At 46.8% G+C, this 17,734-nt stretch overlaps 2 protein-coding genes across 5 annotated transcripts in view; one reads left to right on the forward strand and one right to left on the reverse strand.

Moving 5' to 3' along the window:
* MKRN2 (makorin ring finger protein 2) overlaps positions 1–12,677 on the forward strand; it is a 27,934-nt gene extending 15,257 nt beyond the window's left edge. For 2 of the 3 annotated variants that reach the window (XM_011983600.1, XM_011983598.1), the window contains 5 exons: positions 1,117–1,421; positions 3,857–4,071; positions 5,686–5,796; positions 10,794–10,938; positions 11,102–12,672. In XM_011983600.1, the coding sequence (XP_011838990.1) occupies positions 1,117–1,421; positions 3,857–4,071; positions 5,686–5,796; positions 10,794–10,938; positions 11,102–11,239 (914 nt within the window). In that variant the 3' untranslated portion in view covers positions 11,240–12,672. Of the gene's footprint in view, positions 1–1,116; positions 1,422–3,856; positions 4,072–5,685; positions 5,797–10,793; positions 10,939–11,101 lie in introns of all 3 variants that reach the window. The other variant, XM_011983599.1, reaches the window with a different exon arrangement.
* RAF1 (Raf-1 proto-oncogene, serine/threonine kinase) overlaps positions 12,570–17,734 on the reverse strand; it is a 116,046-nt gene continuing 110,881 nt past the window's right edge. For both annotated transcript variants that reach the window (XM_011983597.1, XM_011983596.1), the window contains 5 exons: positions 16,518–16,564; positions 14,625–14,743; positions 14,064–14,195; positions 13,789–13,923; positions 12,570–13,600 (listed from right to left, as the gene is read on the reverse strand). In XM_011983597.1, the coding sequence (XP_011838987.1) occupies positions 13,457–13,600; positions 13,789–13,923; positions 14,064–14,195; positions 14,625–14,743; positions 16,518–16,564 (577 nt within the window). In that variant the 3' untranslated portion in view covers positions 12,570–13,456. The remainder of the gene's footprint in view (positions 13,601–13,788; positions 13,924–14,063; positions 14,196–14,624; positions 14,744–16,517; positions 16,565–17,734) is intronic.

Raw genomic sequence — 17,734 nt, forward strand, 5'->3', positions numbered from 1 at the left:
TTTCACTGTTTGACTTTTAGGCCAGTGAATGGTCTTAGTTTTTATGCTGACAGTGTTTGACATTTTAGATTGCACCTTTGGGAACAGAATAGCACACTAGGGTTTGGGACATGGTCTGTGCCTTAAAACGGGGTTTGATGAGGAAGAAAGCTACAAATTGTAAAAGTTTTTTTGTTTGTTTTTTTGTGTGTTTTGTTTTTTTGAGACGGAGTCTCACTCTGTCGCCTAGGCTGCAGTGCAGTGGCATAATCTCCGCCTCCCAGGTTCAAGGGATTCTCCTGCCTCAGCCTTCCGAGTAGCTGGGATTACAGGTGCCCACCACCATGCCCAGCTAATTTTTGTATTTTTAGTAGAGACAGGGTTTCACTATGTTGGTCAGGCTGGTCTCGAACTCCTGATCTCATAATCCACCCGCCTCGGCCTCCCAAAGTGCTGGGATTACAGGCAAGAGCCACTGCGCCCGGCCGTAAAAGTTGTTTTTATTGGCTGGTCCTCACCAGGTGAAGAGATTTCTAGTTCTTGGAATTGGGTACCATGAGGTAGGCAGATTCCATCCTCAGCAAATGAGTAGTCCTGTGAGAATACGTGACCTCTAAACAAGCTCGGTGTGCAGTGGGAAGGCAGCAGCTCCTGGCGTGAGAAGGGTTCACCATGGGACAGTTTACGCTGGCCTCAGGACCCACAGATTTGCTGTAGACATCTATTCTAGTTCACTTAAAATGATTGGTAACTTTGCTGGTATGAAGGAAACACTGTGTTCTAGTGATCTCACTTTTTTTGTTTGTTTTAGTGTTAACTGGTCCATGTGTTAACATTTCCATATTTGCCATTTTAAACAGCAGCTTTAGTGTTCTTTTGTATAAGTGTATCCTATTGTTTTGCTTATTTCCCTGTCTGGCCATTTTTGTTTTTTGTTTTTTTAAGTAATTATAAGTAATGTCACTATGAACATTTTATACTATTCCTTTTATTTTTCCCCTTCGGTCTGTTTTTTCGCCATATGTTCTCAAGGGTGGAATTCTTAGGTCAGAGTAGCTTAATATGTTAGGCTTTGGTTAATGGCATATCAGAAAAATGGGGCCATTTTCATGTGTGTGTGCCGTGTGTTGTATTCAGATCTGTCTGGCATGGCTGAAGGAAAGACTCAGCCGAGCATGGTGAGTAATCCAGGCAGCTGCAGCGACCCCCAACCCAGCCCCGAGATGAAGCCGCATTCCTACCTGGAGGCCATCAGGAGTGGCCTTGATGACGTGGAGGCCAGCAGCTCCTACAGCAACGAGCAGCAGCTGTGCCCCTACGCAGCTGCTGGGGAGTGCCGGTTTGGGGATGCCTGTGTCTACCTGCATGGGGAGGTGTGTGAAATCTGTAGGCTGCGAGTCTTGCACCCCTTCGACCCAGAGCAGAGGAAGGCTCACGAAAAGGTAAAGTCACAAACCTTTGCATGAACTCAATGTTAAGAAATCTGAAACGTACTGAACAGGACACTGAAGGCCATCCATACACACTCAAAAAAAGAAATCCGAAACATACTAAGTGACAGAATTGTTGGTGTTTCCACAGGCATCCCCCTGCCAGTAATATACCTATGTTATGTATCTGGTATATTTACATCCTATTTTGAGATTCTTTTTCCTGCAGTCATTTTGCCATTTTTTTTTTTTTGAAACAGAGTCTCCCTGTCACCCAGCCTGGAGTACAGTGGTGCAATCTCGGCTCACTGCAACCTCTGCTTCCCCGGCTCAGGTGATCCTCCTGGCTCAGCCCCGCCGAGTAGCTGGGATTACAGGCACTCACCACCACGCTCGGCTACTTTTATATTTTTAGGAAAGAAGGGGTTTCACCATATTGGCCAAGCTGGTCTCGAACTCCTGACCTCAAGTGGTCCACCTGCCTCAGCCTCCCAAAGTGCTTGGATTACAGGCATGAGCCACCATGCCCGGCCTATTTTGCCAATATTTGATTACTCAGAATAAAGAGAAAAAGAAGTGGTATCTGAAACAAAATCATGCTAAGTTCAAAGAACAGATCTAGCTCAGGACCATGGTATGTTGTATGTGTGTATGTCTCTGTCACACGCACATATAGCGTCCTCCCTCCCTGGGTTCACACTTCCTCATGGTTGGGATCCAGCTAGGCCAAGTTTTGGAAGATTTGAGCCCAAATCATAGAATCTGAGGAGCCACTTATTGGAAGGGCCTTTTAAAGTCATTAATGTCTGCAGTGTTTTGGGAGGCTTTGCCTTATGCTAGTCCCTATGCATGATGCAGAGCGTACGAAGCTGGATAAGAGGCAGGGGAGGGCCAGTCATGATGACTCACACCTGTAATCCCAGCACTTTGGCAGGCCAAGGCATGCAGATCACTTGAGCCCAGGAGTTTGAGACCAGCCTGGGCAACATGGTGAGATCCCCGTCTCCACAAAATAAATTAAACAAACAAACAAACAAACAAACATTAGCCAGGTGTGGTGGCACACACCTGTAGTCCCAGCTACTTGGCGGGGCTGAGGTGGGAGGATCGCCTGAGCCTGGGAAGCAGAGGTTGCAGTGAGCCAAGACTGTGCTACTGCACTCCAGTCTGGGCAACAGAGTGAGACCCTGTCTCAAAAAATAAAAATAATAAAAAAATTTAAAAATGCCAGGTGTGGTGGCTTGGCTAACTTTTAAAATTTTATTTTATTTTGGCTGGGCACAGTGGCTCACGCCTGTAATCCCAGCACTTTGGGAGGCCGAGGCGGGTGGATCACGAGGTCAGGAGATCAAGACCATCCTGGCTAATACGGTGAAACCCCATCTCTACTAAAAATACAAAAAATTAACCAGGTGTGGTGGTGGACGCCTATAGTCCCAGCTACTTGGGAGGCTGAGGCAGGAGAATGGCGTGAACCCGGGAGGCGGAGCTTGCAGTGAGCTCCGCTGCACTCCAGCCTGGGAGACAGAGCGAGACTCCATCTCAAAAAAATAAAAAATTATTTTATTTTTCACAGAGATGAGGTCTTGCTATGTTGCTCAGGCTGGTCTTGAACTTCTGAGATCAAGCAGTCCTCCTATCATGGCCTCCCAGAGTAACGGGATTACAGGTGTGAGCCACCGCATCCGGCCTAAGGCATGTTTAAATGGACAGTGTATTCCTAGATAATCAAGGGGTAAGCTAGTACTGACTCCATGTGGTAATGGACAAGGAGACACTCTCCATTGTCTTCCAGGGAAGCAGAGGATTAGAACTGTCTTTATGCAAGTGTGTGAGGTCTCTGCGGTGAACGTTGGCTTGTCTCAGATCTGGACACACTGAGCTCACAAGGGCCGGGCGTAGGTCTTCTCACTCTTTGCACTTCCTCAAATGCCAGCACATAGAAGGAATTCAGGGCATGCCTAATGAATGAATGAATTCATTGAATCGTTTTCTTGGGGAGAGGTGGTGGTGCTTACATATGACTAGGTTGCTAGCCTCAAGGCTTATGGTAAGGACGAGTCAGCACCTCTGATGTAGACATGGCTCAGAGTCGGGGGAAACAGTGCCCAGAGGAGCTGGGGGACTAGGGTCGCAGTCCTTATGGACTCTGACTCCACTGCAGTTTAACCTTTTCGGATCTCCGTGTTCTCAGCTCTAAATGAGTGGTGACCACGTCACCTCCTAGGAAAGCAAGGGGCTGGACCAGTGATGGTTTGAAGTCCTTTGTGTGGTCTGAGGGAGATGTCAGTGTCCTGACTTGGGGGAGGCTGGGCCTTGCTCACAGCAGTCGCTGTCAGTGTTCCTTCCTGATCTCAGCACTGGCAGTGTGGCTGCAGCTACTCCTAGGGCTCCTGCCACTCCTCAGTGGCCAACAACCGAAGCCTTCCTTCCTGTCTGTGCTTCAGATCTGCATGTTGACATTCGAACACGAGATGGAAAAGGCCTTTGCCTTCCAGGCAAGCCAGGACAAAGTGTGCAGTATCTGCATGGAAGTGATCCTGGAGAAGGCCTCTGCTTCCGAGAGGAGATTTGGGATTCTCTCCAACTGCAATCACACGTACTGCTTGTCCTGCATCCGGCAGTGGCGGTGTGCCAAACAGTTTGAAAACCCAATCATTAAGTAAGTACAGCCAGGGGTCTTAGCTGTAGGAACTAGGAGAATGTTTGATTTGAGACTTTATTCCATCCACTTTTAAGCCCTCCGTTACCCTCCAGGGGTGTCTTAGTGCAGAGTAACTGGTGAGTTCTGGCCCCTGGCTGCATGAACTTCAGCAAGTCATTTACTCTTCCTGAGCCCAAGTGCCTGTTCTTATAAAAGATGGGCAACAATTCCTACCAAGCGTTCTGGGTGTTGGGGAGGAACTCAGCAAAGATGATCTGTGTAAAAAGCTGTTCCATGGCAGTGGCCTGTTTTCGTCTCCTAGCCTTGTGTTTGAAATCCAGTACTACCTGCCTTTAGCCCAGTTGCCTGTGAATCGTTTTGAGCTTCGTTTTTTTCCCCCACCAAAAACGAAAATAGGGTTATTTGAGGATGAAGTGGAATAATGCATGTAAAACATTCTGCATGATGCCTGGCACATGAGATGTGCTCAATGTGGCCAACAGGAGTCTCAAATTCTCCAGCAGGACAGGGGAAAAGCTGGCGTGTGGAGAGGTTACTGCACGCGTTCTACTGTTCAGAACTCTTCACATCTATCTGCTCATCCCATTCCCGCAAAGACCCTCCTCAGTTACAGATTAGGAAACAGGCCTGAGGTCAGGGGGTCAAGTAACTTGTCTAAAATCGTGTGGTAAAACAACTGCTTTATTGAGATAAAAGCACACAATTTAGTTCACCACTCATCTGCTGTCTCTACAGAGTTGCCTATTCTGGACACTGCTTATAAATGGAGTCAGAATATGCGGCCTTTTGTGCCTGGCCTCTTTCACTGAGCATGGTGTTGTCAGAGTTCATCCTGACCGTAGCATGTGCCAGAGACCCCTTCTCCTGGCGGAATACGTTCCATTGTATGGACACAGCACATTTCCCTTATCCATTCCTCAGCTGGTGGACATCTGGGCTGTTTTCACTTTGTAACTATTATGAATAATGCTGCTGTCAACATTTGTGAACACAGTTTTGGGTGGACATGTGTTTTCATTTCTCTTGGGTATACACCTAGGCGTGGAATTGCTAGGTTTTATGGTATAATAACACTACATTAAACTGTTGGAGAATCTGCCAGACTGTTCAAATTTTGCATTCTCTGCACCATTTTACATTCTCACCAGCCATGTATGAGGGTTCTTATTTCATCTGTCTTTTTTGTTAAGGAAACCCTATATATAGATATGTATTTTTTTTGCCTTAAGTTCTGGGATACATGTGCAGAATGTGTAGCTTTGTTACATGGGTATCCATGTGCCAAGGTGGTTTTCTGCACCTCTCAACCTGTCACCTAGGTTTTCAGCCCCACATGCATTAGCTATTTGTGCTGATGCTCTCCCTCCCCTTGCCCCTGCACCGACAGGCCCCAGTGTGTGATGTTCCCCACATGTGTCCATATGTTCTCATTGGGAAACCCTATTTTTTAAATAGTAAATAAGGTTCTTGGATGATTGTGATTTCATCTTTTGGAATTTCTGGTGAAGGAAGTGCCTGTAGTGGTCAGGCAGTTGAGCAAGAGGTGTAGCAGAGAGTGTGCCCAGGCTTCATAACATGACTTCTCCCTTAGTAATCTAATCCTTATTTCAGGTCTTGTCCAGAATGCCGTGTGATATCAGAGTTTGTAATTCCAAGTGTGTATTGGGTGGAAGATCAGAATAAAAAGAACGAGTTGATTGAAGCCTTCAAACAGGGGATGGGGTAAGTGCTTTGAGTTTCGACGTGCCCTTGCTGCCTGCCTGGCTCTGCTGTCAGCCTGTGTCCTTGTTCTCCCTCCCAGGAGTGTGGTCTTAGGGGCCTCTTCCTCTCTTCCTTCTCTCGGGCACCATGCTGGGCTCTGGGATGCAGCAATGAGCAAGGACATGGTGATGTCGACCTGTTTAGTTTTGGTGTTTTTTTGTTTTTGTTTTTTTTTCGGTGAGATAGGGTCTCAGTCTGTTGCCCAAACTGGAGTGCAGTGGTGCACTCTCAGCTCACTCTAGCCTCAGCCTCCTGGACTCAAGCAGGAGCCTCTTGAGTAGCTGGGATCGCCAGTACTGTGCGCCACCATGCCCAGCTAATTTTTTTTCTTTTTTTTTTTTTTTGGTAGAGACAAGGTTTCGCCATGTAGCCCAGGCTGGTCTTGAACTCCTAGACTCAAGTGATCCTCCTGCCTCAGCCTCCCAAAGTGCTGGGATTACAGACATGAGCCACCGTGCCCAGCCTCAAGTTTTCCTCTTTATCCTGGTTGTCAGCATGTTGACATTTTGCTGAGGAGTAGTTTTTCTGTACGTTTATGTCACTCCCCAAGATTAGGGAAATTTTAGCTGTTGTTTCATTAACTTTTTTTCTACCTTGTTTTTTCTTTTCCTGCTGGGACTCTACTTCCATTTATGGTAGATTTTTTTATATTGTCCATAGATCTCTGGGGATGTTCATTCTTTTTCAACCTTTGTTTTCTTTTCATCTCTTTGAGCATAGTTGTAGTAGCTACTTTGAAATCCTTGTCATCTTGAAGTTGACCTCTGTTGTCTTTTAAGAATGGATCACATTTTCCTGATTCTTCATATATCTAATAATTTTAGATTTTATCCTTGACATTGTAAATATTACGTTGTAGAGAGACTTAGGATTCTGTTACAGTTTATCTGTAAAGTGTTGATTTTTTTTTTTTTTTGAGACGGAGTTTCACTCTTCTTGCCCAAGCTGGAGTGCAGTGGTGTAATCTCGGCTCACTGCATCCTCTGCCTCCTGGGTTCAAGCGATTCTGCTGCCTCAGCCTCCTGAGTAGCAGGGATTACAGGCATGCGCCACTGCGCCTGGCTAATTTTTTGTACTTTTAGTAGAAATGGGGTTTCACCATGTTAGCCTAGCTGGTCGTGAACTCCTGACCTCAGGTGATCCGCCCACCTCGGCCTCCCAAAGTGCTGGGATTACAGGCATGAGCCACTGCGCCCGGCCAAGTGTTGATGTTTTTAACAGGTAGGTAAATTGTTTGAACTCAAACCCAGGCAGCAGTTGAGATCTCAGTTCTGGTTTTGCATTCGTGGCTGAGTTTGTCGCACTCCTGTGTGGTTCAGGAGTTAGTCAGATTTGGGCAGAGTTTATACACAGCCTTTGAGCACTCTTTCACAGGCCTCTTACTTTGTGGGATTGTTTCCTCACTTTCCAATGGCTGCGATTACCTTGAACTCTCGTCTTTTAGTTCTTCAGGCCAGAAAGATTGGATTTCCCCTTGGAGTTTTAGTCACCTCGAGTGGTTGTGATTTTGGCCTGCTCCAGGATAAAAGCTACTTCTTTCTTTTTTTTTTTTTTGGAGACGGAGTCTTGCTCTGTAGCCCAGGCTGGAGTGCATGGCTCTCAGCTCACTGCCACCTCCGCCTTCCGGGTTCAAGCACTTCTGCCTCAGCCTCCTGAGAAGGTGAGACTACAGGCGCATGCTGCCACACCTGGCTAATTTTTGTATTTTAGTAGAGACAGGGTTTCACCATGTTGCCCAGGCTGGTCTCGAACTCTGGAGCTCAGGCAATCTGCCTGCCTCGGCCTCCCAAAGCGCTGGGATTACAGAAGTGAGCCACAAAAGCTACCTTTTTAAAGGTAACAGCCTTTGCCATTGCTATTCTTCTTTGCGTTTACTCCTCCAAAGAATCTAACTGCATTTGTTCATTCTCCAGTGCCTTCAGGTCTTTTTGAAATATTTGTGTTAAGACTTGTCTGCAGGAGGGTTGGGTATGGTAGAAGTTTACTTGTCATACTAAAAGTGAAACCATACATTAACTTTTTTATGGTTCCTTTATGTTGCGTATCAGTTTACTAAAGCTTGATTTTTTTTTTTTTTTTTTTTTTTTACCATTTTTTCCTCATACAATCTTCCTGTGTGTCCACAAGAGGGCAGGCGTGGCAAGCAGAGGGCCCCCGCCTGTAGAAAAGGGCCCCGGCCTGAGAAGGGGGCTCCGCTGAAAAGCAGTCTGGAAATTGTTACTGCTATTTGGATCTTTCCTTGTTTGCTTTCCTTTGATGACTGAGTAGATGTCCTTACTCAGACATTTACTGAGTACTCACTGTGGGTCAGGCACCTTCCAGCTAAGCACCACTGGGAGATGTAGAGATTAGTAAGATAATTTCTTTTTTTTTTGAGTCTCACCCTTTCACCCAGGCTGGAGTGCAATGGCATGATCTCAGCTCACTGCAACCTCCACCTCCAGGGTTCAAGTGATTCTTCTGCCTCAGCCTCCCAAGTAGCTGGGATTACAGGTGTGTGCCACCACACCCAGCTAATTTTTGTATTTTTTTTAGTAGGGATGGGGTTTCACCATGTTGCCAAGGCTGGTCTTGAACTCCTGACTTCAGATGATCCACCCATCTCAGCCTCCCAAAGTGCTAGGATTATAGGTGTGAGCCACTGTGCCCAGCCAAGTAAGACAACTTCATGGGAAACTGCAAAAGGGCAATTATGATACAGGTTTGCTAGTGACCAGTTCTTCATGAGGGACCATAAGTCACAACAGAGAAAGCACTTGGATCCACCAGGGGCTGTCAGGGGAAGCAGCGTGCGAACCTGAACAGTGAAGCAGGAAGCACCTGTGCAGGGAAAGTGACGAAAGGACATGGGCACAGAAGGGTGTCGGTTTTGTGTCTGGGGGACACTGGGAATGGCTCCTGACATTGAAGCAGGTGTGTAGAAGGATGTGGTGGGACCTACACACAGACTGGAATCTAAGCAACACTTGAATCCCAGTGTGACCATGGTCTTTAAGAACAGGTTGGGGCCAGGTGCAGTGGCTCACGCCTGTAATCCCAGCACTTTGGGAGGCTGAGGAGGGCAGGGGTTCGAGACCAGCCAGGGGAGACATAGGGAGACCTCATCTCTTTAAAGAAAAAAAAAGGTTGGGAAGCTCCTCTGTGGTACTCTGAACAAGGTGGAAACTGGTGGAGTGGGAGGGAGGCCAGTGAGGAAGTGGCCCTGGTAGGCAGGCCACAGAGGCTTCCACAGTTTAGGAACCCAAAGGAAGGGGAGATTGGGAAGTGATTTGTAAATAGAATGAACACAGTTGGGTGTGAGAGCCGAGAACACAGAGTGAGTCAGAGTGAACTGGAGGCTTTTGGCCTTGGTGACCAGATAAGCCTGGGGGAGGAAAAAGAGTAATATTCTTGTGAGAGTACGGAACCAGCACATAATGTGTTTGACCTGATGGAGTTCATAGCCAGTGTGCTAGGATGCCCTGGAGTTGTCCAGCAGGCTCTGGTGAGAGCAAACTGCTCGCGGTCATTTGAAGTCTGCTCAGAACCCCAGGCAAGTAGGGGCCTAGAGGATGTGCGGTCCACACACCTGCTCTGCAGCCACTTGTGCTCAGATCAGATCAGCTGGCAAGGGAGCTTCCCGCCTCCCCCCGACGAAGTCTCACTCTGTCTCCCAGGCTGGAGTGCAGTGGCACGATCTCGGCTCACTGCAGCCTCCACCTCCTGGGTTCAAGCAATTCTCCTGCCTCAGCCTCCTGAGTAGCTGGGATTACAGGTGCCCGCCACCACGCCCAGCTAATTTTTGGATTTTTAGTAGAGATAGGGTTTCGCCATGTTGGCCAGGCTGGTCTCGAACTCCTGACCTCAAGTGATCCACCCACCTTGGCCTCCCAAAGTGCTGAAATTACAGGTGTGAGCCACCACACCTGGCCAGGGAGCTTTTCTTTATGCTGCTCTGAAGCCGTCCTCAGAGAACTTCACCACTGGCCTGTGGCCATCCCATCTGACAAGACAGAAAACCACTGGATTCAGGAGCCCCCTTTCCCCGTTCTTGTCTCCCGCTGTCACACACACCCCAGCTGCCCCTGGCAGCAGCATGCCCTTTCTGTTGTTTGGCTTTATTTCTGTGACTTTCCCCCTTCCTCTGTTCTCCGAGATGGCCCTCTGGATTCTTGGGTATCTTTTTTTCACTTCAGTTTGGGGTCCTTTATGATTGGATAAACCAGAGTTCATTTGAGCAAAATGGGAATTCATTTGATTGAGTTTCCTCGGGCAGGGTTCTTAACATAGAGGTCTGTGGGGAAAATGGTAGAATTAAGAGAGAGGGAAAACATTTTGAACTGTTTGGTAAGTAACTGTAGGCTCTAGACCTAGGCGTTTTATGCATTGAAAAACACTGTTCAGAGAAGGGGTCCAAAGCACATAAGGCGTGAAGAAGCCCTGGTGCTGAGGGTGAAGACAGGAAAACTGGAAGGAGACCTATGGTTTTAGGCAGTTGCTAAAACCCTCTGCTTTCCCTGTAGTCACCTTGACAGCACTGCAGCCAGGAGGAATGGGAGACTTGGCTTGGTGGAGTACCTAGGGAACTTTGAGCAGAGACAAGTGGCCCAGCTTCAGACCTTAGTGCCCAGAGGAGTGACCAGGCCTGGCTTAGCTCTGTGGTGACCCAGGAGGTGCTCTGGAGCTGCCGGAGGGCCTGTGAGGCACTGCAGTCTCCACACAGCGAGTCCCCAGGCAGGTTCATATCCTTTGCAAGGCTACAGGTAAGTAGGGATGCTTTCTATTCTGCTTGGAAATCAGAATCCCAGCTGTGTGAGACCTGACACAAATTACTCAACCTCTCCCAGCCTAAGTTGCCCCACCTAGAATGTGAGGCTGACCTACCTCTGCCGTAAGGGTAAGGATAGAGGAAGGCAGTGGCCCAATCTGGACCCCACATTTTCCCACCAGCCACTTGACTTTTTCTTTCTGCTTTTCAGGAAAAAAGCCTGTAAATACTTTGAGCAAGGCAAGGGGACCTGCCCATTTGGAAGCAAATGTCTTTATCGCCATGCTTACCCTGATGGGCGGCTAGCAGAGCCTGAAAAACCTCGGAAACAGCTCAGTTCTCAAGGCACTGTGAGGGTAAGGACTTTAGCCATCTCTAGTTGGGGACACTTAGCAGCTGTGGGCATTTCCAGGTACTGTTCCTGGCAGAGAAATGGGGTAGGCAAAAGAAAGATCAAGCAACGTAGCCTTCCTGTTGCTCTTGGCAGTAACCAGGCATGTCCACTGGCTGTTTTTGCAGTTCTTTAATTCAGTGCGGCTCTGGGATTTCATCGAGAACCGAGAAAGCCGGCATGTCCCCAACAATGAAGATGTCGACATGACAGAGCTCGGGGACCTCTTCATGCACCTTTCTGGAGTGGAGTCATCAGAACCCTAAAGAGTAGATGGTTGCCCTGCATCTTGGGCTCCATCGGCCAAAACTTTCCCAAGCCAGGGTATGCAGAGCTTCCCTGTACTGTAGCCAAGGTGGTGTGTGGCTTGGATTTGAGTGGAGTTGGGCTTAGCCTTAGTCTCATTCACTCTCCATTATTACAGCCATGGGGAAGAGTGAAGGATATAAAGTAACCTAATAAGTGTATGGAATTACTATTTTTATAGCTGATATAGTTACACCTCAAGCCCCTCAGGGGTAACAACTAACCACCCAGACTGTTTGTTTGGATTGACTGCTTTAAAAAACAAACTTGGCTCTTATCTTTGATCTTTTCTTTCCCAGAAATAGTAAACTTGCCGCTGTCCCTAATGCAGCATATTTTTCTTACCAAAGGATTCTTCAACCCTATAAAAGGACTCCTCTATAGTGTATTTCTCTAGTGTATTTAGTGTGTGGTCAAAATTTTGCTTTATACAGAGCTTTCAAGAATACACAATGCAGAGTGAGCGCAGCATAGCTGTTAACATACAACTTTTTTCTAGGGCTTTAAGGGTGGTCATTTTTTTCGAGTTCTCGCAAGTGTCCCAAATCAGGGTAGCAATCTTGTTGCCACATGTGCAGCAAACAAAGTGGAAGTATAAATCTTTTTCTCCCTTAGGGAGGCTCTTGAAGGAACAGGAGGTACAGTACTGGGTAGCAGTCTGGCCCTCCTGTCTGGTTGGTGCTGGGGCCTCCAGCCAGGGCCCTCCAGGGGAACCAAACCTCTGCTCTCACCTGTGGGTTCATGCCCATCAGGGTAATTGTATTGAGAACTCAAAATATACGTGCACTTACATAATGTGTGGTTCGTACTCACTCAAGCAGTCTATTATCTGCAAAACCTGGCTTTGATGTGAAATTTTGTAAAAATGTCATGGCACCCAAGGTTTCTGATTCTGACCCAGCAGTGGTCCTGAAGAGAGCTGATGGCAAGTCTTGTAGTCATTTTAATTGAAGGGTGAGCACAACCTTGTGAACTAGCACTGGCTTGTTCCAAGCTGGAATTTATCTGTTTTTTTTTTTTTTTTTTAAGCTGTAGCTACCAAATATTTTATAGAACGCATTACTTAACCTATTAGCTGAGTTTAGAATACTTTCTGCTTAATTTTTATACTTAATTCTTCTTCAGTAGAGGGTTACAAAGAGTACAAAGGTTAAATTACAAATTCATTCCCAGCCTAGGCTCTGGGCACATTTCCTGTTCTTGAATTCTGCTCCTGAAGAGGGTGAACAAATGGGACGTTCAAATTGTGAGCTCAGAATTACTTTAAAAGGAGGTAACAGCCATTACACCTAAATTTAATTTATTTTATTAAAATAACATAAAATTGAGGGACCATCAGATAACTGTATTTTGTCAGGTGCAATAAAAACAAAATTAAAACCCAAATCATCAAGAAAACCTGTATTCCTGGCTTCCTTGTATACACATGATGTGACTAGAGAAACAAGGCTGTTAGAGAAACAAGGCTGGCCCTGCGGCCCCGCCCCATAGGGGCAGCTCCTGGAAGACAAAATTCAGCATGATGGAAGACTGCTCCCTGAGGGCCGAGATGGGGACTGGCTGAGTGCCTTGCCTGGAAAACCATCCCAATGCACTGGACACCTTAGAAGCTATGAAAGGAGGATGTGTCCCCTAAGAAAAGTTCCATAGTACCAAAGCAGGCTCCTTCGGGCGGCCAGTCTCGGCAGTCCTGGGCTGTTTGGTGCCTTATGTGCAAAACGTCTGGCGCTGCACCACTCTCTGAAGAAAGTCTCACCTGTGACATGCATTCCTCCAGAAGCCAATTTCCAAAATCCCATGTGTCTCCACATCAGGGCTGGACTGCCTGCTACCTTACTTCCTCAAAATACTCATGTAGCCAACAGCTGGGCTGGGCCCCTGCTGTTTGTACTACCATCAACATCCACTTGCGCATCTAGAGAAGGCTGGGCCTTGAGCATGGGGGATGCGGGGAGGGAGCAGGATGCACCAGCACTGCAAATGGCTTCCTTCTCCCAGGGCCCAAAGGAATAGAAAAGAAGGCAACATGAAGTTAAGGCCCTGTGAGCAGTCTAGAAGGTCCTTAGCAGCAGCTTCTCTGAAAACATGTGTTCTGCCTCTGGAGAAAGGGAGCAGAAAAGTGGTGCCTGCTGGCTTCTCTTCCTCCCCTGGCAGCCTGAGGGCAGGTGCAAAGTCAACTAGAAGACAGGCAGCCTCGGGGACGTGGTCAGCGTGCAAGCATTGATATCCTCAGTGTGGGCTGCCCGATGCAAGGATGGCTCGGAAGCGCTCCGGTTGATCTTCGGTAGAGAGTGTTGGAGCAGCTCAATGGAAGACAGGATCTGAAACAAAGCCCCAGAATGCTCTCATTAGCTGTCTCAAAGACACAGGCTGTACCCTGCCCCCAACCATCTTGTAGAGGATCTGGGTCCCCTCCCTATAAAACAAAACAAAATACTCCCACCTTACATTGCCATCTTTAAGAACCAATCCATGCTTTAATCACCATTCTAGCAGCCCTGAGCCTTACCTGGGGAAAAAGAGGCCTCTCTTCCTTTACTTTCTTCACACAGTCAGCTACCAGCCTCTTCATTGCTTTGGGGCAGTTCTTATATAGCTTACTAAGATCTGGGGAGGCATACCCTCGGCCCACCATGAAGATGATCTAAGGGAAAGAAAACAGCTGAGCGAATGGGGGGTAAATGAACTACAGAAAATATCAAGTCCTAACCCTCTAGCTGCCTAGGCTGGGAGAGGCCCAAGGGCTCCCACGCGTTAGGACTTTTAGCACCAGCACAGACTCACCTGATCTCGGTTGTTGATGTGAGAGTAAGGAAGTTCCCCCGTCATCAGCTCATACAATACGATGCCATAGGAGTAGACATCCGACTGGAAACTGAATGGGTTGTTATCCTGCATTCGGATCACCTCTGGGGCCTATATTTATCACCATATGACAAAAGTGCATTTATCACCATATGACAGACCTTACAGACATCTAGGACCCAGGCTGTCCCTTTCATTAGTTTTGAATGAGTCCATTCTTCAGTCCCCACATAGTTTTTCCCCTAAAGGACTCCAACTCAGGCACTGGGTAAAACAGCTCAGGAATCCTTGTCTTTAAAGGACCAACACCCAGCACTTCTATCACCCAGTTTATTATCTCCTCTCCACACTAAGCTTCACAGTGGTTCTAATCAACAGCTTCCTCAAGAAAATCTACAATTGCCCTGAGGCTGGCTGTCACTAGGGGTCATGTGGATTTTGGGGAAATGTACAGAAACGCTTTAAAAGTTTGCACATAAATCCCCAGGGCATTCCCTTTGCCCTGTACCAGAGACTGCTGGTGGGAGCCCAGATTCTCACCATCCACAGGACAGAGCCAGTAGGTTGTTCAACCTGCTGAGAACCACTCCAGCGTGACTTTACTGTTGCCAAACCAAAATCTCCGATTTTCACTGTTAGGCCTTCATGGAGAAATATATCTCAATGCTTGTTAAGGACTCTGGTTTCAAAAGAATGGTCAAGTTAATTTTGAAAAACATCCCAAAGTTCTTTATAACATGGTAATCTCTCCACCTTCCCTCTGTCACAGCCTCTGCACTGAATTTCCTAAGGTTTCTGAAGTTCTTTAAAGTGCTTTTGAAATGCCCCTTCTTCCAGAAGACAGGCAGGGATTGGTCAATGTGCCAGATTATTTGGCCCAAGCCAAAAGCAAGCCAGCATTTCTTCTCTGCTGCTTCTCCCCATTTGCACGTCTAGGTGCTGGGTCCCTGGCCTTGTGACCTTTCCACATAATACAGGTGCTTGAAACCCTAACACGATGAGCAGAGGCCACACTCCAGTGCTCCCCAGAGGGCCAAGCATGGCCTGCTGACAGCTTACAGTCGTTTCTGCCTGTATTCCACCCTCAAATCACCATCTGAAACTTGAGTGGTTAACAAAATAGCAAATCCCTTACTGAGTGTTCAATGTTGTCATAAGAAATTCCTCACTAGAATTGGTACCACTTGGTGACTTCAAAATGAGAACCGAAGTCAGCTCGCTTCTGGGTAAAGAAGTCATACAGTTTAAGTCTAACTTGTGAGGGGAAAAAAAATTTAAAAACAGAAAAAAAAAAACACATACAAAGTAACTTGTGATCTGTTGGTGCCCAGGAATTCACACCTTAAATCTGTGATGTCTGCTTTCATGGTATAATGTTTGGCTGCTAAAAAGCCCACCATTGAAAGGTGTTCCACACCTCAGACATGTACCTAAAACAGGCCATGTCCCATAATCCAACACAACTATCATGCCTCTCTCACTGCTCAAGAAGAAAAGTGGGTTGTAATGCTATCTTTCTTTCACAAGGAAAGGCTAGTGGAGGGTGGCAGATTCAAATTTGTTAAATTTCATGCCTTACAGCATTAAAAATACCTTTCTTCATTTACTCTTCTATAAAAACAACCCCTCTCCTCTTGTAACAGTGACTTCTGAGGAACCCACTTACGTACCTTTAAGAAAGATCATTTTATTTATTTTTTTGAGACACAGCCTTGCTCTGTCCCCAAGGCTAGAGTGCAGTGGCATGATCTCAGCTCACTGCAACCTCTGCCTCCCAGGTTCAAGTGATTCTCATGCCTCAGCCTCCTGAGTAGCTGGGATTACAAGCACGTGCCACCACACCCAGCTAATTTTTAAATTTAAGAGACGGGGTTTCGCCACATTGGCCAGGCTGGTCTCAAACTCCTAGCCTCAAGTGATCCACCTGCCTCAGCCTCCCTAAGTGCTGGGATTATAGGTGTGAGCCATCACGCCTCGTCAAGAAAGACTATTTTAAATAGTGATTTTGGAAATCTTTCAACATCTGGCTTGTAGCTACTTACTATCCACATAACAAGTAGATACACATACACACACTGGCCACAAACTAGAAATAAACATAAGACAAAAGCCCAATCCCCCTCAGGTTAAATTTACTAATAGTGTGATAAAATTATACCTATTTCAAGTTTACCGAAATCTCTCCAAATCACTTTTGCTGAGATAGAAAGGAACCTAACCTAAACATCGCTCTCATCAGCCCAGGTGAGGCATAAGCTGTTGAGGGGCAGGCCAAGCCTACTAATTTTCTGACTTTTCTGTTTTCCTGTCCTCTTCTTCTTTCCTTAAAAAGATATCCCCTGGCACCAACAGCCACTTGTGATAAAAAGGCTCTCTTCTGTTTCCCTAAATTTAGAACTGAGCAGTCAAATGAACTCAACAACCAAAGGATACTGTTGGATTTCATGTCTCTGTGGATGATGTTCTTTGCATGCAAATAGCTGTGAAGGGAAAAGAAATTATTAAAAATAAGTTTGAGGGGCATGGGTAGAAAGCGGTTTTAAACTACAGCTAAGAAGTAAAGCCACTGAAGGTCTGGCTCCAAGGAGTGTTACACACAGGGACAGATGCTGTGCTGTTCAGCCTGGTTCACATCACTGCTTACCTGAAAGTGAGGCCACAGTACAAACATGCTTACACTTTTTTTTTTTTTTCCCCTGGAGACTGGAGTGCAGTGATGCAGTCATAGCTCACTGCAGCCTTAACCTCCTGGGCTCAAGTGATCCTCCCACCTCCCAGTAGCTGGGACCACAGGCATGTGCCACCACACCACATTTTTTTTTTTTTTTTTTTTTGGTAGATACAGGGTCTTGCAGTGTTGCCCAAGCTGGTCTTGACTCCTGGGCTCAAGTGATCCTCCCGCGTTGGCCTCCCAAAATGCTTGGATTACAGGCATGGGCCCCTGCGCCTGACCATTGCTGACACTTCTTCAAGCATCAGTTTTACTCAAAAGTAATTCTGATAACCCAATGTCCATAACTGATGAATGAATAATGTGGCATATCCATACAATGACATGTTACTCAGAAAGGAATGAAGTAGTGACACATGCTACAACCTGGATTAATCTTGAAAATATTAAACTGGGTCAAAGCGCCCAGGCATACAATACCATATCTTATGTATTATACACAGTCAAGCATCACTTAACGGCAGGGATATCTTCTGAGAAATGTGTTGTTAGCCAACTTGTTATCATGCAAACGTCATAAAGTGTACTTACACAAAGCAAGATGGTACAGCCTACTACACACCCTGGCTAAACAGTATAGCCTGTTGCACTTAGGCTACAAACCTCTATGGCCCTCAGTGTACTGAATACTGTAGCTGGTTGTAACATGGTGAGTATTTGTCTCTCTAAACATAGCCAAACACAGGCCGGGCGCAGTGGCTCATGCCTTTAATCCCAGCACTTTGGGAGGGCCAGGCGGGCAGATCACAAGGTCAGGAGAACAAGATCATCCTGGCTAACACGGTGAAACCCCGTCTCTACTAAAAATACAAAAAATTGGCCAGGTGTGGTGGCGGGCGCCTGTACTCCCAGCTACTCAGGAGGCTGAGGCAGGAGAATGGCATGAACCCGGGAGGCAGAGCTTGCAGTGAGCCGAGAT

The sequence above is a fragment of the Mandrillus leucophaeus genome, unplaced genomic scaffold, assembly GCF_000951045.1.
Source record: "Mandrillus leucophaeus isolate KB7577 unplaced genomic scaffold, Mleu.le_1.0 Scaffold252, whole genome shotgun sequence".
Taxonomy (NCBI): Eukaryota; Metazoa; Chordata; class Mammalia; order Primates; family Cercopithecidae; genus Mandrillus; species Mandrillus leucophaeus.